At 45.9% G+C, this 26,340-nt stretch overlaps 1 protein-coding gene across 1 annotated transcript; it reads left to right on the forward strand.

The window, feature by feature from the left end:
* The first annotated feature begins 1,224 nt into the window (after positions 1–1,224).
* nsun5 (NOP2/Sun RNA methyltransferase 5) lies at positions 1,225–20,753 on the forward strand. Its single transcript, XM_085964330.1, has 10 exons — positions 1,225–1,357; positions 3,737–3,859; positions 4,851–5,022; positions 6,756–6,864; positions 8,271–8,409; positions 10,630–10,745; positions 13,756–13,934; positions 14,868–15,081; positions 16,804–16,968; positions 18,143–20,753. The coding sequence occupies exons 1-10, from the start codon at positions 1,265–1,267 to the stop codon at positions 18,279–18,281; spliced, it is 1,449 nt and encodes a 482-aa protein (XP_085820456.1). The 5' UTR covers positions 1,225–1,264; the 3' UTR covers positions 18,282–20,753.
* The last annotated feature ends 5,587 nt before the right edge of the window (positions 20,754–26,340 follow it).

Raw genomic sequence — 26,340 nt, forward strand, 5'->3', positions numbered from 1 at the left:
AACAGGAACATTGGTTGTAGGGCTGGAGGAGATTAAAGCAATAGGGAGGGGCGAGGCCATGGAAGGATTTGAACACAAGGATGAGAATTTTAAATTCGAGGTGGTGCTGCACCGGGAACCAATGTAGGTCGGTGAGTGCAGTGGTGATGGGTAAACAGGACATGGTGCGAGTTAGGACATGGGCAGCAGAGTTTTGAATGAGCTAAAGTTTATGGAGGGTGGAAGATGGGAGGCCAACCAGGAATGCCTTGGAATAGTCGAGTTTGGAGGTAACAAAAAGCATGGATGTGGGTTTCAGCGAATGGGCTGAGGCAGGGGTGGAGATGGGCGATGTTAGAGGTGGAATTCCTTAACTAGTGTCCCTGGCAATGGAAACAATGCCATCACCAAAGTGGCTGTAGTATGTGTGATCCACAGGATGCATTACAGCAACTCACCAAGGTTACTTCAACAGCCCCTCCCACCCCTGCGAGCTCTACCATGGAGAAGGGCAAGAGCAGCAATGTCGTGGAAACATCATCACCTCTGATTCCCTTCCAAGTCACATGCTCTCCTGACGTGGACGTATATCGCTGTTCCTTTGTCGTCGCTGAGTCAATGTCCTGCAATTCCCTACCTTTTAAAAAATTTGTTTATGGGATGTGGGCATCGCTGACAAGGCCAGTATTTATTGCCCATTCTTAGTTGCCCTTGAGAAGGTGGTGGTGAGCCGCCTTCTTGAAACACTACAGTCCGCGTGGTGAAGGTGCTGTTAGGGAGGGCGTTCCAGGATTTTGACCCAGCGATGATGAAGGATCGGCGATATAATTCCAAGTCAGGATGGTGTGACCGAACACCATTGTGGGGGCGCCATCACCTGAAAGACTGCAGCGGTTTAAGAAGGGTCACCGCCACCGTCACAGGATAACTGAGGATGGGCAATAGTTCTAGCTTTGCCCATATTGTCCAGATCCTGACAAGTCAGAAGAAAGCAGTGTTTGGTGCAGCCAGATTGGACAGAGATGTGGAGGCTGCTCCAGGAACACCTGCATTGATTCAGCTCGGTGCAGGTTTGCCAGTGAGCCGGGCCCTGAGCTGGGTTTCTGGGGGCCAATCTGCCCACTCAGCCCCTCCTGCCGTAAACCGAGCTGCCCACTCAGCCCCTCCTGCCGTAAACCGAGCTGCGGCGGAGCCAGCGCGGATTTATTTACGACTTTGCCGCAAATGTAGCAGTCGCGGAGAACCACGTGGGCCGAGCCAGTGACCTGTGACTCGCGGCCCGGCCATGGCGCTCTATGTGAAGGCGGCCGCCATTCTGGAGCAGCTGGAGGGGAAGCAGGGATCTATCAAAACACTGGTTTACAACAGCGGCCACCAGGTGAGGGCGGCCCGGCGGGTCAGGCCCGGGGGCCGGGAGAGGAACTGCACCGGGCGCCGGGCAGGGGAAAGGCACCGAGTCTGGGGGTCCTCGGGGTGAGGGTCTGGGGAAATCCTCGGGGTGAGGGTCTGGGGGAATCCTCGGGGTGAGGGTCTGGGGGAATCCTCGGGGTGAGGGTCTGGGGGAATCCTCGGGGTGAGGGTCTGGGGGAATCCTCGGGGTGAGGGTCTGGGGGAATCCTCGGGGTGAGGGTCTGGGGGAATCCTCGGGGTGAGGGGTCTGGGGAAATCCTCGGGGTGAGGGGTCTGGGGAAATCCTCGGGGTTAGAGTCATAGAGTTTTACAGCACAGAAAGAGGCCCTTCGGCCCATCGTGTCCGCGCCGCCCATCCACCCCTGTCCTGTCTAATCCCATTTTCCAGCATTTGGTCCATAGCCTTGTATGCAATGGCATTTCAAGTGCTCATCCAAATGCTTCTTGAATGTTGTGAGGGTTCCTGCCTCTACCACCCTTTCAGGCAGTGAGTTCCAGATTCCAACCACCCTCTGGGTGAAAAAGTTCCTCCTCAAATCCCCTCTAAATCTCCTGCCCCTTACCCTGAATCTATGCCCCCTTGTTATTGACCCCCCTACTAAGGGGAAAAGTTCCTCTTTATCTACCCTATCTATGCCCCTCATCATTTTGTACACCTCAATCAGGTCCCCCCTCAGCCTTCTTTGCTCCAAGGAAAACAACCCCAGCCTGTTTAGTCTTTCTTCATAGCTGAGGCGCTCCATCCCAGGTAACATCCTGGTGAATCTTCTCTGCACCCTCTCCAAAGCAATCACATCCTTCCTATAGTGAGGCGACCAGAACTGCACACAGTACTCCAGCTGTGGCCTCACCAGCGTTTTGTACAGCTCCATCATAACCTCCCTGCTCTTATATTCTATGCCTCGGCTAATGAAGGCAAGTATCCCATATGCCTTTTTAACCACCTTATCTACCTGTTCCGCTGCCTTCAGAGATCTATGTACATGTACACCAAGGTCCCTCTGTACTTCCTAGGGTCCTGCAGGGAATCCTCGGGGTGAGGGTGAGACAGCAATGATGGGCACGAGCCTTAGCCCATTTTCCCCCTGAATAGTCCGGGGCACTAAGGCCAATTGTGACACCCGATCACCATCCCAGCAGATCAACTAACTCAGAATTGAACCTGGCTGGGATGGTTTCTGTGCTTCAGTACCATACCTGGCTGTGTGTTTTGTTTATAAAAGGGGCATGAATTTCAATGAATCATGATACAGCACAGGAGGAGGCCATCCAGTCCATCGTGCCTGTGCCAGCTTTTTGAAAAAGCTCTCCAATTAGTTCCACTCCCCTGCTCTTTCCCCATGAGCTCTACAAATGTTTCCCCTTGAAGTATTTATCCAATTCCCCTTTGCATTAATAAGGTGACACACTCTGCGTAGTTGTAAGGATGGAATGGGAAATATGAACATGCTGCAGTGCTGCTGTTCTTCTGTTGGCATTATAGGGTCGTGAAGGGAGAGCTCTATTTGCTTTTGCCCTGTGGCATACCTAACGCAGGTGTGCTTGCTGATTTTTCTCTTGACCAGAGTTGAAAAATTCAGTGAGAAGTGATTGGGCTGCTGGTCTAAGAGTCATTTTTCAAGATTCCCAACATGTTGAATTCCCGATCTCAGTCGGGCCTTTCAGAACATTCAGCAATTCTTTGCGCTGGTGTGCGAAACACTGAAATACACACCTGTGCTGAAGGACATTATTGACTCAACAAACCCGTCTTAACAATTTACCAAGAAATTGATACCAAAAAAGATTAACGTTCACATGCATAAACCATGTAAGTATGGCGATCACATGCCCAGCAGTGACTACTTAAAACTATTTTTTACACATGTTATCAGATAGACATTTTGAAAGCTTTTTTTTTTAAATGTCCTTCAGCACTTAGTGGCCTTGCATGTTGCTTGATATTCTCCATTGCAAAAATACTCCAAACATACAGCGAAATAGTTTTAAGAAAAAAAGCAATCTGCAGGAAAGCGGCAAATTTCAGAATGATGTCTTTATTTCTGGGATGTGAATTAGTGGATTGAGGAAAAACCTTGAACTTGACTTCAGCTGGTGAGGTGAGATTATGTTTACCTGCGGAAAGCTTCTGATTGCAGTTTCAAAAAGAGAAACCAGAAAATGAGTGTCCTCAGTTACGCTACAGCGCCTCCTACTGGCACCCACGAACAAAGCAACATCGGCAGAGGCCTGGATGCAGCAGCCCAGCCAGGTGTTGACCAAGGGAACTTGGAGGGGAAGAAGGTATAAAGTAGATGGGGATGAATTGTACAGAAAATGGTCACATTGTTTTTTTTCTCCCTTTCAGAACATTAAGCAGCTCTTTGCGCTGGTGTGCGAAACACTGAAATACACTCCTGTGTTGAAGGACATTATTAGCACAACGAACCTGTTGAAGAAGGAGAAGAAGCTACAGATTAATGTCGCCAAGGTATGACCGTTTATATGGCTAGGTGGACAGGGGCTTTCGGGGTCATTTTCTCCATGAACCTTCCCCTTTAACCTTTTCTTGCATGGATCGTTCTCCATGTTAAGTGTCAAAAGAAAGATGACTACCTTGTATAGAGTTCTCAGTTGCTTCCTGGGAAAAATCACGAGAGACTACTCTAATAAAACCTTTGTTTTTCTATTTGCTGTGTTGCTTTATGTGCTGGGGCCAGTAGGAACTCTAAGGAGCTGTACGAAGCACACTGTCATTTTAAATGGTCAACACAGTTTGCATATATACTAGCAGCACAGAAACAGGCTACTCAGCCCAACTGGTCGGTGCCGGTGTTTATGCTCCACACGAGCCTCCTCCCACCCTACTTCATCTAACCTTATATGCCTTTATCTAGCTTCCCCTTAAATGTATCTACACCTCAAGTGTAAGTTAGATGATTGTACTGTGTGGTTTCTCGTTGATCTTCCTGTTTTGTATATTATTTTATCTATAAATAAATGTGAACAATAGTTTAGCCTGCTGCAGTGGGCTAGCAGTGTGGTATTTTTTGCTGTCTGAGGTGACAGAAGAATGTGGTGGGCACCCCACGTATTCTCCATTAGTGTTCGACTGAGATTCACAGCAGAAGCTAAAGATGCAGGTTTAGATTCATAATAGACTTGGTATGCTTGTGGAAGCTGGAGTCTAGTTATTAAGACAGGATGGGTATTGGAGGGGGGAAGGAGAGCTTGAACTATAATAATTGCCCAGTGACCAAAGGGAAGGCAGGGAGGTAAGTAGTTCCACAGTTTTGAGAGAATGGGTTAGAGTCGGAAATGGGTCTTGATTGCAACACAGATAGAGGGGGGAGAATGTGTAGGCTGATGTATTTGGACCGTAGAGGGTTGTAGATAGAGACCCTGTTTGTGTGAAAGTTATACAAATACGACAGCTGCTTTAGAACTTTTATAAAAAGGATACTTTGACTTTTGAAACACAGGTACTGGTGTACGACCTCCTCTTTGGGAAAGGCCTGAAGTGTGGTGGGAGTTGGAAAGCACTGATCATGAAGCATCGTTCCCAGTTAAAATCGGCACTCGCCAGACTGAAGGTGAAAAGGAAAGTCAGCCGCAATGAGGACCTTCTAGAAACAAAAGCTTCCAGCACAAAGGGTATGGATACTTCTGGTTAACCACTTTTGGTGGTGGTGGTTGTGAGAAGCAGCATTGGCCAGGACACCGAGAGAACTCCCTACTGCTCTTCAAATGGTGCCATGGGATCTTTAATATCCACCTCAACAGGCAGACAGGGCTTCGGTTTAATGTCTCTTACGAAATAAAGCACCTCACTCACTCGGCAGTGCACTGATTACACGCTAAGTACGTGGGATGGACTTGAACAGAGGTCAGAATGCTGCCTACTGATCCAATCTGACACTGAAATGCTCCGAGACACTGAAGGGAAGGGAAAGTACTCTTGAGATTTCTGCGCCCCTCCAATCCTGGCCTCTTGCGCATCCCTGATTTTCATCGCTCCACCATTGGTGGTCGTGCCATCAGCTGCCTTAGCCCCAAGCTCTTGAAATCCCTCCCTAAACCTCTCTGCCTCTCTCCTTTAAATTGCTCCTTAAAACCTACCTTTTTGACCAAGCTTTTGTTCACCTGTAATATCTCTTTATGTGGCTCGGCTCGGTGTCAAATTCTGTCTGATTGCACTGCTGTGAGGCGCCTTGGGATGTTTTACTACATTAAAGGGCTATATTGTTGTTGTTAACAGGCTCATTACTGTGCAAATCTATGTACCTTATCTAAAACCCAGTAAGAAGTTGAAGAAGGCTCAAGACGTTGATCCCGAACAGAATTCCCAGTAGTGCTGTTGTCCCTCCGCCCCCATATTACCTTATTGCGGTGGAGCCACTAAGAGACTCGGGGCAATTAGTAATCATCCCTTTAACTACCGTGTAGTGCAGCTGTGGACTGCACCTTTAAACTGTATGTACTTTCTTGCATTTCCGCGTGATGATGTCATGACGCCGATCACGTGACCACCAGTTGGCGTGGAGAATGTGATGACGTCAGCTTCCAGTACTTTGCAGCAGTCTTTGAGGTGCTGGGAGGCTGCACAGACCTGTGTACATCTTCTCCTGTAGTGTTACCAGTTAAGCCATTTGTTTAATAAACTTTGTTATTTTGTTTCACTGCGTCGAACTTCATTATTCGGATAGGAACCTCCGTTCCCATATTATGCCCATTTCTCCTGGAGGTCTGACTCTTGCTGGGGTACAGTTCCACAGACATCTGCTGGCTTTCGATATCACAACCAAGCGACTCTTTTTCAGAGGAGGGGGCATCTTGGCTGAATACGATCCTGTGTTCAACTCCCATCCACACACACACTTCCCACCAGGATACTAATCTGGGCTGTGGATCCTGGCTGATTAATCCTCCCCCTGTCTCTGTAGCTAACTGTAACTTCCCTACTGCTCCGTTAGCTGAGATCAGCTAGCTCAGCACGGTTTCGGGATCAGACCGGAGACTTTCTTGATTTGTATGGCTCAGTTGCATGCTGGGAATGTTGTTATTGCTGTGATCATCTCACCCTGAACATCCGCTGTTCTGTTAAACGCCACTCCTAAATTTATTACCAGCAGTAACATTTGAAGGGAGTGAATTCAAAGACAAAATAGTTTCCTCCTGCCACAGTCAGGTGCGGATTCCCCATCGCTTCCTCGGAATGGCTTGGTTAGTCGCACTTAGCATTAGGGCCTTTACCAGCAGCGTGGCAGAAGCCCTTTGCACCCCTTCCCCTCCCTCTCGCATTCTCTGACTGCATCATGTTTTGTTGGCGTGTGTTCGAATTAGCTGCTGCACTTCTGTAATCGCCCTTGCCGCTTCTTATTTCCCAGGTTGCCAGCTGCCTCGCTATGTCCGAGTAAACCTGCTGAAAAACAACGTGGAGGATGTGATTGACTACTTCAAACGTGAGGGTTACACTTACCTGGGGCAGGCCACCAGGTATGTTTGATCTGTTACTCCAGTGCCCAGCACAAAATGATTTCACAGGGAGCTGTACAGAACCGGGCAGGTTAACAATGGTACCAGAGCCATTCAAAGGCGCTGGAGAAGCCTGACCAAAGCACTCGGTGTGAGGGTCTGGGACTTCACCAATCTGACAATCTAGCTCAGCATTCTGTCTGTTTTGTTGATTACTGCTCTGCTCCGACTTGACACGGTGACTGCTGAGTTTATCACTCCCGATCTCTCTCATCCACTTCTCCAGCTGGAGCAGCACCATTCATTGAGTAAGCCGTCGGCAGCACGGTGGCATAGTGGTTAGCACTGTTGCCTCACAGTGCCAGGGACCCGGGTTCAAATCCGGCCTCGGGTGACTGTGTGGAGTTTGCACATTCTCCCCGTGTTTGCGTGGGTTTCCTCCGGGTGCTCCGGTTTCCTCCCACAGTCCAAAGATGTGCAGGTTAGGTTGATTGGCTATGATAAATTGACCCTTAGTGTTAGGGGGATTAAATCGTGGGGATAGGGTGGGATATGTGTTGGTGTAGGGGTTACGGGGATCGAGTGGGATATGTGTCGGTGCAGGCTCGATGGGCCGAAATGGCCTCTATCTGCACTGTGGGGTTTCTGTGTTCTGTGTGTGTTTCTGTGTTCTTCTAGTGTGTAACACCGTGCACGTATCTGTATTGAATTACATTTGTTATAGCTGTGCCCATTTGCAAATGTTGTCATTCTGTACCCCATGGCTGCTTCTTCAGGCTTGACTACCCACCAGTTTAGTATGAGCAGTTGACCAACTACTATTGTGTTTTGAAATCCAGCTTGTTTGTGTAGAATAGAAACAGCAGGGGCACCAGCACTGATCCCTGGGACGTTCTACTCCCCTAACTAGTACTCACTGCTTCCTCTCTTGTAGCTTTTTTTTTAGCCACCTCCCAAGTTTTACCTAGAATATTCATTCACTGCCTAACTGTGTTCAGCAGCCTTTCATGTGGAACTTTATCAAAGACTTTCTGAATGTGTAGGGACACTACATGATGGGACCTTCCATTGTCTGTTTGAGCTGTCAGTTGCTCAAAAGACTCAGAGGTTAGTTAGGGAGAGCCTGTCCAGTGCTCTCTTTAAGCTGCAGGGTCACGCAGCACTCTGGACCTCACTGACTTTTCAATGGGAAAAGGCGCGCATGTGCAGTATTTTGAGTGGGCTGTGCAACCCCTTAAAGGAGCCGTGCACCCAAAAAAAATTAAAGAGAACATTAGACCTGTCCCTTTTAAACCATTTACTAGGTTAATTTCACATATTTAGTCATCAAGTTTGTATCGAATAATCGATTTCATTATATTTTGCCAAAACTGTAGTTACCTAGGTTTGTGTCCAATGTTTTCACAGCTGAACTCTTTTTCACACAGTGTAGCTGATCTGAGGCATCTCAATCGTAAACAATTCATCTGTGACCTTCACCTCCCAGAATTACTGGCTTTCCATCCGAAGACAGATCTTCATGAACACTACCTGTACACAGCCGGGCATATCATTCTGCAGGATAAGGTAAGCCTGGCCACGCTTCACCAATGCTGCATATGGTGGATTCTGGAATAATGGTGGCCGCAAGGGTTTCATAGAAACTGCTGTATGTAGTCGAGAGGTTTTGTGTTCCGGTTAGACTGCGAAGATCAGATACGTTTGGTGGGGGTGGGGGGGCGGGTAGAATGCAGGTGTTGTGGTGGAGGGCAGCAGTGAAGATAGGAGGACGGATGAATATTCTGCGGTCTTGCTTCATAGCTTTGGGGACCAGGGAGTATTTATAAATGTTCCCTCAGGAGATTAAATGGTAGTCCATGATCGGGCCGATTGCTCATGGTCTGGAAGAAGTGAGTTTTTCAGGCTAAGTGGCCTTTCCAAACTTCGTGGCGTTGTGTGTTTTTTCTCCATATGTTTCATGCCTTTACACAGAGCGTCTGTGACACTGGAATCAATGTTTATTGTGAGCAATGATCCACTCCTGGATTTACTTAACCTCCTGCTCTATCAGATGGAGGAACTATTTCGCCCCTTTTCTGGGGTGGATTCCAAGCTGGATGTTGCAGACTATCTTGTACATTACACAGTACAGGAACTGGGGGTGATCACAACACTTGAAGAAACATAGAAGATAGGAGCAGGAGTAGGCCATTCAGCCCCTCAAGCCTGCTCCGCCATTCAATGAGATCATGGCTGATCATCCAAATTCAGTACCCTGTCCCTGCCTTCTCTCCATATCCCTCGATCCCTTTAGCCTTAAGAAATATATCTAACTCCTTATTGAATATATTTAATGAATTGGCCTCCACTGCCATCTGTGGTAGAGAATTCCACAGGTTCACCACTCTCTGGGTGAAGAAATTCCTCCTCATCTCTGTCCTAAATGGCTTACCCCTTATCCTTAGACTGTGACCTCTGGTTCTGGACTCCCCGGCCACTGGGAACATCCTTCCTACATCTAGTCTGAAAATAATAAATTGCAAAAAAATCAGTGGTGTCTGGAGACGAGGACAGATGTCTCCTGAATTTGACGCGGTGGGTTTCTGGGAACACCAGGAGAAGTCGTGCTGGCACACCAACGGGTACCGATTTGCCACACCCTGGTGCTTGATGCAGAAACCCTGGTTCATTGAATGGTTAGCTGTCTGCACGAGAGCTGCCCAGGCAGGAGGAGCAGTGGGCAAAACTTTGCTGTTGGTAATCTGTGCAGGTTTTATGGATTGGTACAGAATGCAGAGATCTACCTGCAGCAGATTTAAGTGTTACCAGCTCTTGTGCTGCTTATGTTATGATCTTGTAAAGGTCTGACGGCCTGCTCAAGGTTCACTGATGCTGCAGACGGTGGTTTCCGGGTGCTCCAACACACTCCTACCCAGCTCTAGTATCTCCCAAAGAATCACTTGCAGTAGTGTTTGTGTTTTTTTTATGGGATGTGGGCATCGCTGGCAAGGCCGGCATTTATTGCCCATCCCTAATTGCCCTCGAGAAGGTGGTGGTGAGCCACCTTCTTGAACGGCTGCAGTCCGTGCGGTGAAGGTACTTCCACAGTGCTGTTGGGGAGAGAGTTCCAGGATTTTGACCCAGCGACGATGAAGGATCGACGATATACTTCCAAGTCAGGATGGTGTGTGACTTGGAAGGGAACGTGTGGTGGTGGTGTTCCCATGCGCCTGCTGCCCTTGTCCTTCTAGGTAGTAGAGGTCGCAGGTTTGGGAGGTGCTACTGAAGAAGCCTTGGCGAGTTGCTGCAGTGCATCTTGTAGATGGTACACACTGCAGCCACGGTGCGCCGGTGGTGGAGGGAGTGAATGTTTAAGGTGGTGGATGGGGTGCCAGTCAAGCGGGCTGCTTTGCCTTGGATGGTGTCGAGCTTCTTGAGTGTTGTTGGCGCTGCACTCATCCAGGCAAGTGGAGAGTATTCCATCACACTCCTGACTTGTGCCTTGTAGATGGCTTTGGGGAGTCAGGAGGTGAGACACTCGCCGCAGAATACCCAGCCCCTGACCTGCTCCTGTTGCCACAGTGTTTATGTGGCTGGTCCAGTTAATTTTCTGGTCAATGGTGACCCCCAGGATATTGATGGTGGGGGATTTGGCGATGGTAATGCCGTTGAATGTCAAGGCGCGGTGGTTAAACTCTCGCTTGGTGGCCGTACCTTCTGACTGAATCACTCACCGTAGCCAGGTGTCCTGGGCAGATTTGTCACAGGTCCAACAAATGCTTTTTTTTCCCCTTCCCTTATTTCCAGGCCAGTTGTCTCCCAGCGTATCTCTTGAAACCTCCGGAAGGTTCTCACGTGATTGATGCTTGTGCAGCCCCTGGGAACAAGACCAGCCATCTCGCTGCTATTCTCTGTAATAAAGGGTAAGTCCAGACCCGGCTACAGTACGTCAAAGAACAAGATCGAAAGACCCTGTGATACATAAAGAAAGGGATTCATTTTACAAACACAACCAACCTCTTCCTGTTCGAGCTGAAGCTGCTCTCGCACAGCGGCCCAGAAACTGGCAGGTGGCTCTCGCACAGACCCATCCTCCATTGTGACCAGTTACCCTTTTAAACTCTTATCATTATAAACTGGCAGTGACACTTGAACCTTTTTCACATGATCCATTGCTGGACTGAGCTTGCAGTTGGGGAAGGGAGGGGTGAAATTTAGGCAACTGTGTGTGAGTATGACTGGGCAAGAATTGGGAAATTCCGGGAGTATCACTGGGGGGGATCACTGTTAGCTCTGGGAATATCAATGGAGAATCACGGATAACTCTGGGAATAACAGCAGCCTCAGCCCTTCAGACAGGAAGAGAACTGATATGTTTGTAAGCTGAATCTCTTTAAGTATCATGGGCAAATCTGTGGGAATATCGCTGGTGGGGTGAGGGGCAATTCGGAGCAAGGCTGTGAGAGTATCACGGGGGAGGGAGGCGGGAGCGCGGAACTCAGGACAACTGTGGGAATTCCATGGAGTGGTTGGGAGAGAGATGAGCACCAGAACAATAAGATTTGGTATAATTTATAGTACCGCGTCAGTGCAATTAGTGTGAAAACGGTAAACAGAAAATGTGCATGAAATATAAAGTTGAAGTACCGTATGAACCATAGAGGTTTACAGCACGGGAGGAGGCCAGTCGTCTGTTGTGTCTGTGCCGGTTCTTTGCTAGAGCAATCCAAAAATTAATTCCGTGCCCTGCTCTCTCCCCGGAGCCCTGTATTATCCTCTGCTTAAAATGTTTATCCAATGTTCCCTTAAAAGAACATTGCCCATGGCAAAACATGCCATGTTTCAACAACCCCCTGTATAAAGACAGTTCTCTTAACCTCTCCTCCGTCTATCATTGACAATATTAAATTGATGACCCCTCATCATTGACTCCCTCCAACCAGAGGGAATATTCTTTTCCTATTCACCCTTCATAGTTTCTCTCAAATCTCCTCTGGGGAATGAAGCTCAGCTGGGGGGTCAGCTAGCCCACCAAGGCTCTGCACCGCCGAGCAAGGATTGAGGTGGCAGCCAGGGAGTTTGCAAGACCAGGACATCGTGGCAGAGGTGCTGCCGGGAGCCAGAGAGGATGACTTTTGGTTTTGCCGGCTTAGAGCTGGAAGATGTTATAACTCATCCGAATATAATGAACTCGCCCTCTGCACGCTATAACTCTGAACCCTTGTACCTCACTCTGCCCAAACGTGGTGGATCTGAAAGGTTCTAATCCCCATTACCCATGTTCAGTGAAAACAAACCATCCATGAAACACAAAAAGTTAGCATGCAGGTACAGCAAGCAATTAGGAAGGCAAATGGAATGTTGGCCTTTATTGCAAGAGCGATGGAGTATAAAAGTAGGGAAGTCCTGTTGCAACTGTACAGGGTATTGGTGAGGCCACACCTGGAGTACTGTGTACAGTTTTGGTCTCCTTATTTAAGGAAGGATATACTTGCATTGAAGGCAGTTCAGAGAAGGTTCACGAGGTTGTTTCCGGAGATGAAGGGGTTGACTTATGAGGAAAGGTTGAGCAGGTTGGGCCTATACTCATTGGAGTTTAGAAGAATGAGAGGGGATCTTATTGAAACATATAAGATTCTGAGGAGGCTTGACAGGGTAGATGCTGAGAGGATGTTTCCCCTCGTGGGGGAATCTAGAATTAGGGGGCATAATTTCAGAATAAGGGGGCACCCATTTAAAACAGAAATGAGGAGGAATTTCTTCTCTCAGAGGGTCGTGAATCTTTGGAATTCTCTACCCCGGAGAGCTGTGGAGGCTGGGTCATTGAATATATTTAAGGTGGAGATGGACAGATTTTTGAACAATAAGGGAGTCAAGGGTTATGGGGAGTGGGCAGGGAAGTGGAGTTGAGGCCAAGATCAGATCAGCCATGATCTTATTGAATGGCGGAGCAGGCGCGAGGGGCCAAATGACCGACTCCTGCTCCTACGTCTTATGTTCTTAAGCCTTCTCTGCTCAAGCGGAAATACTCAACATCTCGAGCCTCTTCTGCAAACTCTATTTTCTCTTCCCTGGCATGATCCCAGTGAATCTACGCTGCACATTCTCTGTGGCTTTAATGTCCTTTCTATAATCGGGACTCAGAACTGCACAAGGTACTCTCTACCTGTGGTCTAACCACTGCCTTCTACAAATTATCATTACTACTTTGCTTTTGTGCTCTGTGCCCTTGTTTATGAAGCCCAAAATACCATTGGCTCGTTTCTACCGGCACTCGCACTTTCAAGGAAATGGTATGAATTTTGCTAAAGCCGGGGTATGAATTTGTTTTTCCAGTTGTACGTGTTCACGTTTACATCATTTGCTCCAGGGAACCTTTTCATTGTGTAGCGTCCACATCCCAACCCATTCTTCCTGGCTGCAGTACGTCATCTCCAGGCTCGTGCTTCTGCTCTCTGTGTCTGCTCGTCTTTCGGTCTGTCCGGCTTATTCTAGGTTTATCTTTCTCCAGGCGTTTGTTCCCTCTCGGCACTTTTTCTTCCACCTCAATTTGATTGATTTCCCCAGCGTGAACCGAGGGATCCATAGCAGAATGAACACCACCATCCCTCCCGCCCCGGCCGTAACAGAGTGCATCAGAATCGATCTAGAACCCGCTAACGATTCCACTCCATGCAACATAGCAACCTGCAAAAATGTTGAAAGTGGCAACAAAAGACACCATTTCTATTCAGAACAAAGACAGGGACTAGGCGGTGTACACATGGGGGAAGGGAGGATTGTGTCCGGTTAATTGCTTGTGATGTGAACAGTATCGACATGTGGTCCCATACTGCTCTGGTTTATGATCTGTGTCCTGATACGTGTCTTCATTCATTGTTTGTCTGTTCTAAAAATACCAATGGAGCCCTGTCATTGCTTTAATCTTTTAAGGAAACTCTTTGCCTTTGATCTCGACACCAAGCGCTTGGCTACAATGGGCACCCTGCTGTTGAGGGCTGGAGTTACGTGCCATGAACTGGCCAATCAGGACTTCTTGCTTGTGGATCCCAGCAACCCCAAGTACCAGGATGTAAAGCATATTCTACTGGACCCGTCGTGCAGTGGCTCTGGTGAGGAGGGTCTCCTTCACTACCTGCTGGACGGCAGAGTGATTTTGTATCCTATTAAAGGGGGGGGGTTACAGCTTGATGCCACGGAGTTCCTGATTCTGCTGCGCTACAGTTGGGGATGGTTTTGGAGGGGTGGGGGGAGATGTGTTGTGAGGATTTGAATGATTCCTCCTTTCCTTGCTCTCAGTCGCCAGATTAGAGTAAGGCTGTCGCATTTAACCCAGTCCAAAATTGGATGAGTTAGGAAGGGGATATTTTCTAAAAGGACTGCAGTTGCAGTTTTTGATTAACACTTTTCTGATCCAATTTTTATTCTTCACAATTACTGAACAGTCACCCTTGAAACCAGCCTGTATGGTTTGAAATGGGGCCTCGGCTGGCCCAGTGTTGGAGGAGGACTGGGAGTAGGTCACCTGTACACTTTGTGTCACAGCTGTGTAGCTTCAGAGGCTAAAGAGAAAATAGATGGATTTTTACCCTCATAAAACTGAAGGATTCCCACTGTGCCAGCAGCAGGTTGCATTTATATAGCATTCTTCAAGTAATGAGTGATTTACAAAGGGAGAGTTGGCACAGAGCAGGGATGTGGGAAAGAAAGAGGCCAAAAGCAACGGTTGAATCGATGGATTCTTGAGAGATGCTTGAGAACAAGGAGAGAGTTAATACCCGAGCTATCTCTATCCTGTGACCCCTCGTGGAAAGAATGACTATTTGAGTGAGGTATGGTGGAGCTGAGTTGGTGCTGTTAGGAGAAAACTGGCAAAAATAGTTCTGCATTGTTGGTGTTAGGTTGGCTGAACTGTTAAGTATTAAAGTGCTGTGGAACCCGAGCTCCACTGGATGACTTTCAGACTCTGAATAGCTCTGTTGTCAGGAATTCATTTTACCCACAAATACCGAGGCTTTTAATTAATTAATTTTTGTTAAAACAAGGAATTGTGAACCGCTTGAACCAGCTCACGGACGATGAGGAATCGTCGTCCACACGACGTCTACAGGCGCTAGCAAGTTTCCAGCGCAAAGCCCTCAATCACGCGCTGAGCTTTCCGAACATCGAACGGGTCATTTACTCAACTTGTTCAGTCCATCGTGAGGAGAATGAGGATGTCGTTGAGGAGATACTGCAGCAACATGGCAACCAGATGAGGTAGAGGCCCTATGATCATGTATGAGGAGTTCGATGCAGTGATCTTTAACCTCGCCCTCAGATTATCTCATTTATTAAGACATTTCACGAGCAGTTATATTCTTTGTTCTCAAAGGTACCTTTCACAATCTATAAACCACCCCACCCCACCCCACCCCGCCCCCCCCCCCCCCCCCAACAACTGAAAGATTAGAATTTATTTTTTGCTGATTTTTTTTTTTTTCTCTTCTTTTCCACCCCAACCTGGATTCTCACCCCTCACTCGGGTAGTTGCTAGTAACTGGCTACTAAGTGTTACTTATCTGAGAAAAGCAGGAGGTTTCATCAGACCCAAGTCTGATTCTGTCCTCGCTGATGTCTACTGGCATGCTCTTTCCAGGAGGGATCAGTGGCTGGCAGTCTGGCGTGGGAGCCTTGGATGAATTTGTTCCTCCTTAGCCAGGGGGGCCGCTGATACCAATTGTAGTCGCCTCCTGCTTCCCTGGCTCAGATCAAATAAACTGGCTCAAGTAGAACCTGGGATCTTCCTGCTTTCTTTGACTCAGTCACTCACAACCTTTACTGCCTAAACCATTGGGTAGCCAGCGTGCCTAATCCTAAACTGATGGAAATGTGTTTCTTCTGATTGTTAAAATTCTCTAGACTACAATTTACCAGCTTCGTTCATAGAATCTTGTGGCAGTTATTTGGTATTTTGAGAAGTGCATATGAAATCAAGGGCAACTAAGGATGGGCAATAAATGCTGGCCTTGCCAGCGATGCCCACATCCCATAAACGAATTTAAAAAAAATTAAGCTGATTTGATAATTTTTGTTTCCCAAAACTAATTAAATTTACTTCAGGCACAGGGGGTCTCATCAGCCAAAGCTCAGTAATATATAAAGTGCCTCACAGATGATCATTATGGGTTGGGGAAAGTGACTGCAATTCACTCACGCTTTAGCCCAGTGACAGTGAATCCAGTTTCACTCCCAGTCACACTGATCTCCTTGGTCTGGAGTGAATTCAGGTTCAGTTTCAGTCACACCAAGTTCCTTGATTGGGAGTGAATTCTGGATGAATCCAGCTGCTCACACCTGGCTGTGAATTCTGCTCTTTTGCAAGGACCAGATGGACATTTTACACTAAGATCCTATCGAGTGACTCCTGACTTGTTTGGGTAGTGGCTGGATACAGTGCACGATTCCAGGAAGATGGAGTGCTGCATTTAATGGCAATCTATGAGCAAATCTCCTGCCTTTTCATTTCATTCTCTGATGCCACCCTAGTAACCTTTTAGGGTTGCACTTACCCTTAAAGTCCAGGAGGAACCAGTTCAAGATTCCTGCTCTGAGTGGCGGTAGCTGATCTCAGCTGGGGTGTTACAATTGGTCTCGGTGTCCCTGAGCCCAGAAGCAGAAACTCAATCAGGGTTCTCATTCCTGACCGCTGTTCAGTGCGTTTTGTGGGTAATGGGACAGGACAGGATCAGACGTGGCTGTGATCGCTTCCACGTTTGAATAGCTTACCGACTGCGCCTAGGTTCACGCCACTCGTTTGAGGTAGTTGAAGGCTGCCAGTGGAACTAGGCCCCCGCCAGAGTTAGTGCCTTTCTAGGAGAGAAATTTGGGGACTAAAAAGCTCATCCGATGAGAACAAGCTAGTGGGAAAGTGCACGGCCTTTCAGGGATTGGGATGTTTCTGTTCAATGAGCTCCTGACTGACTGGTTTCTTCCATATAGACTGGTCAATCTGATGCCCTCATGGCCACATCGTGGGCTGGACACATTCCCGGAAGGTCCCCGGTGTATCCGGGCCACACCCAATGACACCCTGACAAATGGCTTTTTTGTTGCCATGTTTGAAAAGCACAATGGAGAGAAGGAGATGGAGCAGAACAGAGAGAGGTAAGGATTCCATCGAAAGTCCACATTCTCCATGAAACCCTGATTAACAACCTCTTTAGTGAGGTAAAACCTTGGAGTTGGTGTCGTAGAAATAATTATACAATGTTCTTAAGCAACATAAAATGAAAAGGTGAGACGTGTTCAATTCTCCAGGAGTTGAGTGATACAGTGTGAGTGGGTTGTCTTTATTCAATCCATGGCAGGTGAAGATTTTCTGATTGTTCAGCGACCTATAGTCTCAATCCAATCCAGTCCTGTACTCAGTACATTGATTCCACGTGTCTAGTCGCTTAGTGTGTGTGTGCGTGCGCTTTGTGGTGTTTGAGATTTGAGGAGGCTCTATTACAAGTGTGAGTTCTTTGTCGCTTGTGAAAATGATTTGTGATTAGGACTCGTGCAGTTAGAGGCAGCAATGTCAGTGGCTATTACATGCTGGGTTTGGTGGAACGTCTGGGGTTTTAGATACTGTTTGCTTGCTTCTCATAGTATGTTGCTGGCATAGTCGGGATCAGCAGTCTTGTGCAAGTTATAAAGGGATGGGTTTTTCCAAAGAGGATTGGTAAATCTGACTTCAAACCTGGATGTTTTGAAAAAGTGTTTGAGAAGGTGTCACATGGGAGACTTGATAAAGTGAAGTCAAAGGAAAGTTGATTGAAGGACAGAAAACAGTAATTGTTCATTGATTTTTTTTGGACTGGAGAGATTTAAACAGTAGTGTTCCCTGGGTGTCAATGGGACCATTGCTCTTCTCAATATATAGAAACAAATGATCTGGGCTTTGGTATGGAGCACAATATCAAATTTTGTAGATGACACAAAATATAAAACATGGTTAGCTGTGAAGAGAGCTGTAAAAAAAACTTTAGGACAGAAACCGGTTAGTAGATTGGGTAAAGATCAGATGAAATTTAATGTGAGGTGATACATTTTGGGAGGAAGAATAAAGAGGGGAAATATAGATTAAAAATAGTAAAATGTCAAAAGGAGTGGAAGAGCAGAGACTTGGGGGTTCAGATACACAAATCTTTAAAAATGGGAGGACAAGTTGACACTCCTGCTTTAAGAAATGAAGTAAGTTGAGTTGAGTCTGATGATGCCGAGTGGCCATGGTTTGTTCGAAGCAACGGATGCATAGTTTACTTGAAACTGATGTCCCTTCCTGTATTATTTTCAGCTCTACTAAAAAGGTGATGTCATGTCCTGCAGCTGGCCTTGCTCCTGTGAACCTATCGGAAGGAAAACCCAAGGCTTCCTCACCACCTGCTCGAACCAGGAAGGTGAAACTGAAAAAGGTGAAGAAGCAGAAAGTCTAGCTACTGCAGGTTTAATTGGAGCTGTGTGGAGGAGATGAACTGGGAATCTGAAAAGCATAGAATCCATTGTGGAACAACGATGTGGGGCTTTTCGGGTCTGTCAGCAACGATTTGGACTAAGAAACAAAAGTATGAATGGAGTAGGTTGGATCTTACTGCTCTGAATAGGACGGAGCCCTTTGCACGGTGTAGACCAGGAATGTCTCGGGTTCCGTCCACAGTCTGTGTGGAGTTAAATGATCTCAGCCAGGACAGCAGTGCGGGTGCTACTATTCCCTCTCTTTCCGCTCCCCAAATCACATACAATAGACAGAGTTGTTGTGGATCCTCCTTCAATATTATCTTTGCTCTCCAGGGTGATCCTAGAGTAGAGTGGTTTTGGCAGAGGAGATGGAGACCCAATAGATCTAGCGATTTATGACTAAACCAGTTGTGCACAACATCTGCTCAAATCTGCACCCCTAAGACCTGAGGGAGTGAAGAAAAGGTGTAAAATTTCTTGGGAGTCAGACCTTCCTAGCTGAATCTTTGCTAGAAGTGTCTGTATTGTGAATCTATTTCACAACTATTTTTGTTCTATTGTTGTAAAGGTCAATTAAATTGATATTTATTTCTTTTCTCCTGATTGGAACTCTGGCTGAAATGTAATTGGAAAAATAAAGCACGGCCAAAAAGACAAAGTTAAGCAGTTAACTTATTGTATGAATAGTCAGACTTGTTCTTTCTCCATTCCAATGGCCCTTTCACACAGTTCAGGAACAAAAAGAGAAAAAGCTGCAACCACGCAGCAGGAGAGCACAGACAATCGACATTTTGGGTTTGTACCATTCTTAAATGAGGGATGAACAAACATATTTGTAGAATCTGAGAAAAGAGAGGAAGGATAAAACAGCAGAAGTATCCGTGGAATGATTGTTGGATGATATAACAGATCATTTCAGTCAAGTAATGGAAACATTAAACCAAGGGCCTGTAGAGAGCCAAGATAGAGAGGCTTAAGGAAAAGGCAGGGAAATGGAAAACAGACAATCCAACTATCACATTTGAGAATAAAACATTCTGACAAAATATAGCCAACAGAGAAACAGGTCAGGCTGGGCCGAGAAATGAACGTCAGTATTGGGAAGGCAGCCTGTGGTTTCTTGTGTAAACACTGACAGCCACTTACTATATCTGGCACCTGTTGGCCACTCACCATCACATCACCCTTGGGATCCATCAGGCACTTCTACTATTCATGATCACTTGTAGCTGAGTATTTCTAGAAACCTTTCACTTTTTTTTATTGTGCTTTATATTCCTCACATGCTTAATTTCTTGCTGATTACTTGAAGAATGCTACATAAATGCAAGCTGCTGCTGGGACAAGTTGAAGGGATAATTACAGTCCTAGCCCTTTTGGGCTATTCCAGATCAGGCGTATTCCCCAGACGTTCACCCTCAACTTAAGTTAGAGATAGCCGAATTCCATAAGATGCTTAAATGGGTCTAAAGGTTCAGGCTATCTCTCCCTAAAGGAAAGGAACGACTAAAGATGTTACTGTCCTCCGGATAGTACTTTTAATAAGTTGAACTAGACTGTAACCTTCCGGATATTATAAGGGTCCGGAATACCCCCCCGAATTCTGCAACTCCTTACATAAGAGGGTACAGAATTTGTGGGTTCGCGAGTCTATACAGAATTACTCTTTGAGACAATTCTAAAAATACGTATATAGTTTTATTCAAGAGCTGACATTCAGTTAACATCTGTTGAATCAGTCGCAACATTAACAATTCAAAATACAATTAGTCTACATTCCTTATTTCTCAGAGATCCTTATTCTCAAATCTTTACTTCGTTACATTTCTTATTTCTTAATCCAGAACATCCACCAAAATCAAATAATAGTACCTCTTTGGACTCCCGAGACTCAAAGTTAAAGACTTAGAGATGCCTCTGGAAAGTTGAGAAAACGCCCTGCCCGTTCTGACTTTTCTGTTAAAAGGGTCTTATTTTTATACCCTTTTGGCATTGGTTTCTTCTTTGATGTTCTCTGCTGATGTCAGCTAATTTGTCTTTCTTGATACCTCTTTCGAATGCTTTCTATTTTACTATCAATTCTATCATTGCATGCATAATTATTTCTCTACTTTTAGGTGTTCCAAAAACCATCATAAAAACAATGACAGCAATGGTTTTTGTTTGATGTCATTCTTACAAAATGCTTTCCATTCAATTCTTAATATTGGCTTAACTGCTTTTTGTAGACATTGAGTCTCCGTTCTGCTTCAAGTTTAATACAAACACAATGCAATTGCTTGGTGTCATCTGATGTCATATCTTCAAAGTCTTGTTGGTATGGTTTACTATATCTAAATGAAAGACACTTCAACTGAATGTTTCATGCATTTCTAGCTATCTCAATTGGTTGCATATTTAATCGTATGGTTCCTGTTTTCCAAGTTTAACATAAAACTATTTGACCAGCAGTTGTTTCTTTACTTGATGTCATGTTTCAAAGGCACATGCCTCTTTTAATGTTTGTGTTTCTGTTTTATCGTGTTAGCTCTTCACACTTTAAACTGGGTGATTCCATTGTGTTGGTTGCAAACCATAGACTCTGGAATCGCCAAACTGCCATTTCAATCTTTCATTGTTTTAGAATATTTAACTAATTCCCATTTCAAAGCTTGTTTACAACTTTGTTATCAACTGATCTTAGCTCAGAAGCCTGTATTCTGTTCACAGCCCTGTCTGCTGAGACTTGTGTCTTTTAAACCCAGTATGTCTTTTATTATTAGAAATCTGTTCATAGTATCGTGTATTTCTCTGAATCATAGCTATTCCTTCACAAAGTGGGGTATCTTTCAGTTTTATGACCTTTCCCCGCCCCCCCCCCCCCCCCCCGCTGCCGAAACCCTAATCCACATCTTCGTCAATCTCGAGGCTGGATTTCCCGTGCTCTCTGAGCTCGTCGTCTTGTCTCCAACCTCAATAAACTACAAGCTATCCAGAATGCTGCAGCTTGTGTCCTTCTTGTCACAAAGGCCATCACCCCAGTCCTTCCTAGGTTCCAGAGAATCAGCCTTGCTGATTCATCCTGATCTCGTCCAACTGCATGTCCCTCTGTGTACACTCCACTCCTCTGATACCAGCTTACTTATTGTTTCCACTTTCTTCTCTCCACCATTGCCAGCCGATCCTTCATCCATTATGTCCCCATCCTCTCAAAATCCCTGTCTCAGCATGTCTGCTTTGTCACTTCCCTCTGTTTTAAAGTCTTCTTAAAACCCTCACTGCTTTTCAACCTTCATTTTTGCTTCTTCTGCTCCTCGTCACTTTCCTGTGTGGGAGAAACGACCTAAAAGTTCCCTAAAAATGTTGTTTGTAACAATCCTGGTGAACTTGGAAAAGTTAATGTCAAGAATTATACTGACTCGTTAGGATTAAGGTTTTAAAATTAAAGAATCATTGCTAAAAGCTCCAAACTAGATTTTAGCATATCTAGTCGACATGCTATTTAAAGCTGTTAACTTATCAACTGAGGAGTCCAACTGTAAACTAACCTGGCTAACTGTCAAGTGCAATGTCAACTTAGAAATAATTAGACAAAAAGAAAATACTGCAGATGCTGGAAATCTGAAATAAAAACAAAATGCTGGAGAAACTCAGGTCAGGCAGTATCTGTGAACAAAGAAACAGAGTTAATGTTTCAGGTTGACCTTTCGTCAGAACTGGAAAAAAGCAGGAAATGGAACAGATTTTTAAGCAAGTGTAGGGGCTGGGAAAGGGGGAGGGGATGAAAAAACAAAAGGGAAGGTCTGTGATAGGACAGAAGGCAGGAGAGATTAAGAGAAATTCAAGGCAAAAGGAGATGGTAATGGTATCGTCGAGATGGTAATGGGACAGGTTAATGCTAATGTAACACCCTTATTTAAGAAGGGAAGTAGACAAAAAGCTGGAAACTATAGACCAGTTAGCCTAACATCTGTGGTTGGCAAAATGTTGGAGTCCATTATTAAGGAAACAGTAACAGAGCATTTGGATAAACATAATTTAATAGGACAGAGCCAGCATGGTTTTACGAAGGGGAAGTCATGTTTGACAAATTTGCTTGAATTCTTTGAGGACGTAACATACAGGGTGGATAAAGGGGAACCAGTGGATGTAGTGTATTTGGACTTCCAAAAGGCATTTGACAAGGTTCCACACAAAAGATTACTGATCAAGATAATAAATCACGGGATTGGGGGTAATATACTGGCATGGGTGGAAGATTGGCTATCTAACAGAAAACAGAGGGTTGGGATGAATGGTTCATTCTCGGGTTGGCAATCAGTAACTAGTGGTGTTCCGCAGGGGTCAGTGCTGGGACCCCAACCCTTTACAATCTATATTAACGATTTGGAGGAAGGGACCGAGTGCAACATATCCAAGTTTGCCGACGATACAAAGATGGGAGGGAAAGCAGTGAGTGAGGACATAAAAAACCTGCAAAAGGACATAGACAGGCTAAGTGAGTGGGCAGAGATTTGGCAGATGCAATATAATGTTGGAAAGTGTGAGGTTATGCACTTTGGCAGAAAAAAATCAAAGAGCAAGTTATCTAAATGGAGAGAAACTGCAAAGTGCTGCAGTACAAAGGGATCTGGGGGTCCTGGTGCATGAAACACAAAGTTAGTATGCAGATGCAGCAGGTGATCAGGAAGGCCAATGGAATCTTGGCTTTTATTGCAAGGGGGATGGAGTATAAAAACAGGGAAGTCTTGCTGCAGTTATACAGGGTATTGGTGAGGCCACACCTGGAATACTGCGTGAAGTTTTGGTTTCCATATTTAAGAAAAGATATACTTGCTCTCGAGGCGGTTCAGAGAAGGTTCACTTGGTTGTTTCCGGAGATGAGGGGGTTGACGTATGAGGAAAGGTTGAGTAGGTTGGGACTCTACTCATTGGAGTTCAGAAGAATGAGAGGTGATCTTATCGAAACATAAAAGATTGTGAGGGGGCTTGATCGGGTGGATGAGGTGAGGATGTTTCCACTGATGGGTGAGACTAGAACTAGGGGGCATAATCTTAGAATAAGGGGCTGCCCTTTCAAAACTGAGATGAGGAGAAACTTCTTCACTGAGGGTAGTAAATCTATGGAATTTGCTACCCCAGAGAGCTGTGGAAGCTGCAACATTAAATAAATTTTAAATGGAGATAGACATTTTCCTAGCAGATAAGGGAATTAGGGGTTACGGGGAGAGGGCAGGGAAGTGGACGTGAGTCTAGATTCAGATCAGCCATGATCCTATTGAATGGCGGAGCAGGCCCGAGGGGCCGTATGGCCTACTCCTGCTCCTATTTATTATGTTCTTATTATGAAACAAAGGATGGCTCTAGATGAAGTGTAAATTGCGCTGGCAGAATGAAAGACAGCTGCCATGTGGGAAGAGAAGAAAAAAAGACACAAACAAAAAGTGTGGATAAAAATATATATATACGATAGGGGCCGAGGTTATGATCTGAAATTGTTGAACTCTATGTTGAGTCCAGAAGTCTGTAAAGTGCCTAATCGGAAGATGAGGTGCTGTTCCTCGAGCTTACGTTGAGCTTCAGTGGAACAATGAAAGAGGCTGAGGATGGTGAGCTCTGAGTGGGAATGGAGCGGTGAATTAAAGTGACAGGCGACCGGAAGCTCGGGATCCCCCTTATGGACTGAACGGAAGTGGTCACCCAATCTGTGTTTGGTCTCCCCAATGTAGAGGAGACCGCATCGTGAGCAGCGAATACAGTATGCTAAATTGCAAGTGCAAGTAAATCGCTGTTTCACCTGGAAGGGGTGTTTGGGGCCCTGGGCAGGTGGGAGGTACAAGGGCATATGTTGCATCTCCTGCGCTTGCACGGGAACGTGCCGGGGAAAGGGGTGTTGGGGGTGATAGAGGAGTGGACCAGGGTGTCATGGAGGGAGCGGTCCCTTCAGAATGCTGAAAGGGGAGGTGAGGGGAAGATGTGTTTGGTGGGATCACGCTGGAGGTGGCGGAAATGGCGGAGGATGATCCGTTGAATGTGGAGGCTGGTGGGGTGAACGGTGAGGACAAGGGGAACTCTATCGTGGTTCCGGGAGGGAGCGGCAGGGGTGAGGGCAGAAGTGCGGGAGATAGAACGGACACGGTCAAGGGCTGTGTCAACCACATTAGAGGGGAATCCTCGGTTGAGGAAAAAGACACGTCGGAAGCACTGGTATGGAAGGTGGCATCGTCAGAGCAGATGCGGCGGAGATGGAGAAACTGGGAGAATGGAATAGAGTCCTTACAGGAATAATTAGAGCTTAGGTTACTGTGATACAGTTGAATAGCCTTTACATCCTCAGATGCTGAAGTACATTGTACACTTTTATGTTTAATATTAAAATACTGTTAATTATTGTAAGTACATTCTTGATGAATGAGTGAGTTAACCTCGTCTTGCAAAATCAATAGTTTACCACTATTGGGGGATTGGTTTGCATAACTGTTAATGTAATTTGGATTCATGCAAGAAAGTTAAAGCGAGCTAAATTTTAGACACTTAATCCCTGAAGGGGATGGTAAATCTCCAGTAACTTCTTTGACGAGTAAAGTGAAAGGTGCTCAAGATTGGTCTGAGATCTGTTTAGGTAATATATCTTAAGGTTTACTAACCACAGCATCGTTCTTACACACCTGTTTGGCATCCATTTGTGATCCACAGCCCTGCAATTACTGAGCCTTCTCTGTATGCAAGGAGAGCTGTAGAACTGTACATATAGACCAAGCACCATAATAAAAAATACTGATTATCAAAAGTACTTTTTGTTTTAGAAAGAAAAATTAAAGCTGGTTTCAGGAAGTCATGATCGGTGGGAGTCCAAATAGTTTCCATCTCCGCCCCACTGTGCACACGACTGGTGGAGAAATCTCATCAAGTTTTTGTTTAATTTGTTCTTTGGAGCTGGGCAATGGTAATTGACTATCCCCAATTGCCCCGAGAAGCTGGTGGGTCTTCTTCAAACTGCTGAAGTCCTTGCGGTGATGGTGCTCCCACAATAGATAGGGAATTCCTGAATATTGAGCAAGCTATGACAAAGCAACAGTTATACTTGTCCAAGTCAGCATGGTGTGTTTCCCACAACATTTCTGCTCTTGTCCTTGGTTAAGGATGTCACAGGAGCGAGATGCTATTGAAGTAATCTTGGCGAGTTGCTGCAGTGCAGCCTGCAGATCGTACGGACTGTAGCCACAATGCTCCGGTGAGGGAGGGAGTGGATATGGAATCTAGTGGCAGGGGACCGATCGAGCTCTGTCCTGGATAGTGTCAAGCTTTTTGAAAGATGTTGCACCTTCACCCATGCAAATGATGAGTATTCAATCACAGGCCTGACTGACCCTTGTAGAGGGTGGAGAGATATGGAGGTCAGAAGGTGAGCCACTCATTGCAGAGTACCCAGCTGTTAGCCAAGGTGTTGATGTGGCTGGTGCAGTTCGACTTGTGGTCACCGATAACCCCCAAGATGGTGATGTAATTGAAGGTCTTAGGATAGTCATTAGCTAGCACTATGGCACAAATGTTACTGGCCCACTTGGATAACTTCCAGGCTTGGCTTACAAGGCTTCTTGTAGGCTGGAATGCATTGCTTGACTATTGGAGTTGTGACTGGAGCTGAATAGTGTAGAATTGCCATCTAACAGCCCCACCTATGACTATGATGGAAGGAATGTCATTGATAAAGGAGAAGATAGTTGGGCCACAGCCACTTCCCCGAGAAACTCCTGCAGCAATATCCTGGGGCTGTGATGACTTGCCTACAACAAACACAACCATCTTCATTTGCACAGGTATGACTGCAACACTGTAGATTTTTCCCTTTGATCCCCACTGACTTGGGTTAGTGAGTGAAGATTAAAATGCACGGAAGGAGTGGTGGAAATAAAGGAACTTTCCTGCTCCTCCTCACCACCATTACCAAAAAGTACAGCAACTGAGGAACTAAAGACCAGTTAGCATACCAATCAATAGCCACAGGGAGCAGAAGGTCCCAGTTTAAGATTCTTGGCTGTGCTGGGGCAACAATTG

Source organism: Somniosus microcephalus, chromosome 22, assembly GCF_052327205.1.
Source record: "Somniosus microcephalus isolate GS21.2 chromosome 22, FLI_Smic_1.0, whole genome shotgun sequence".
NCBI lineage: Eukaryota > Metazoa > Chordata > Chondrichthyes > Squaliformes > Somniosidae > Somniosus > Somniosus microcephalus.

What these genes read in the sequence shown, in the direction of transcription:
- nsun5 (XM_085964330.1), top strand. Translation starts at nt 1,265, where the DNA reads ATGGCGCTCTATGTGAAGGCGGCCGCCATTCTGGAGCAGCTGGAGGGG. An exon ending in ATATCATTCTGCAGGATAAG is followed by an intron (nt 8,410 to 10,629) that starts GTAAGCCTGGCC and finishes CCTTATTTCCAG; the next exon opens with GCCAGTTGTCTCCCAGCGTA. An exon ending in GCTATTCTCTGTAATAAAGG is followed by an intron (nt 10,746 to 13,755) that starts GTAAGTCCAGAC and finishes TAATCTTTTAAG; the next exon opens with GAAACTCTTTGCCTTTGATC.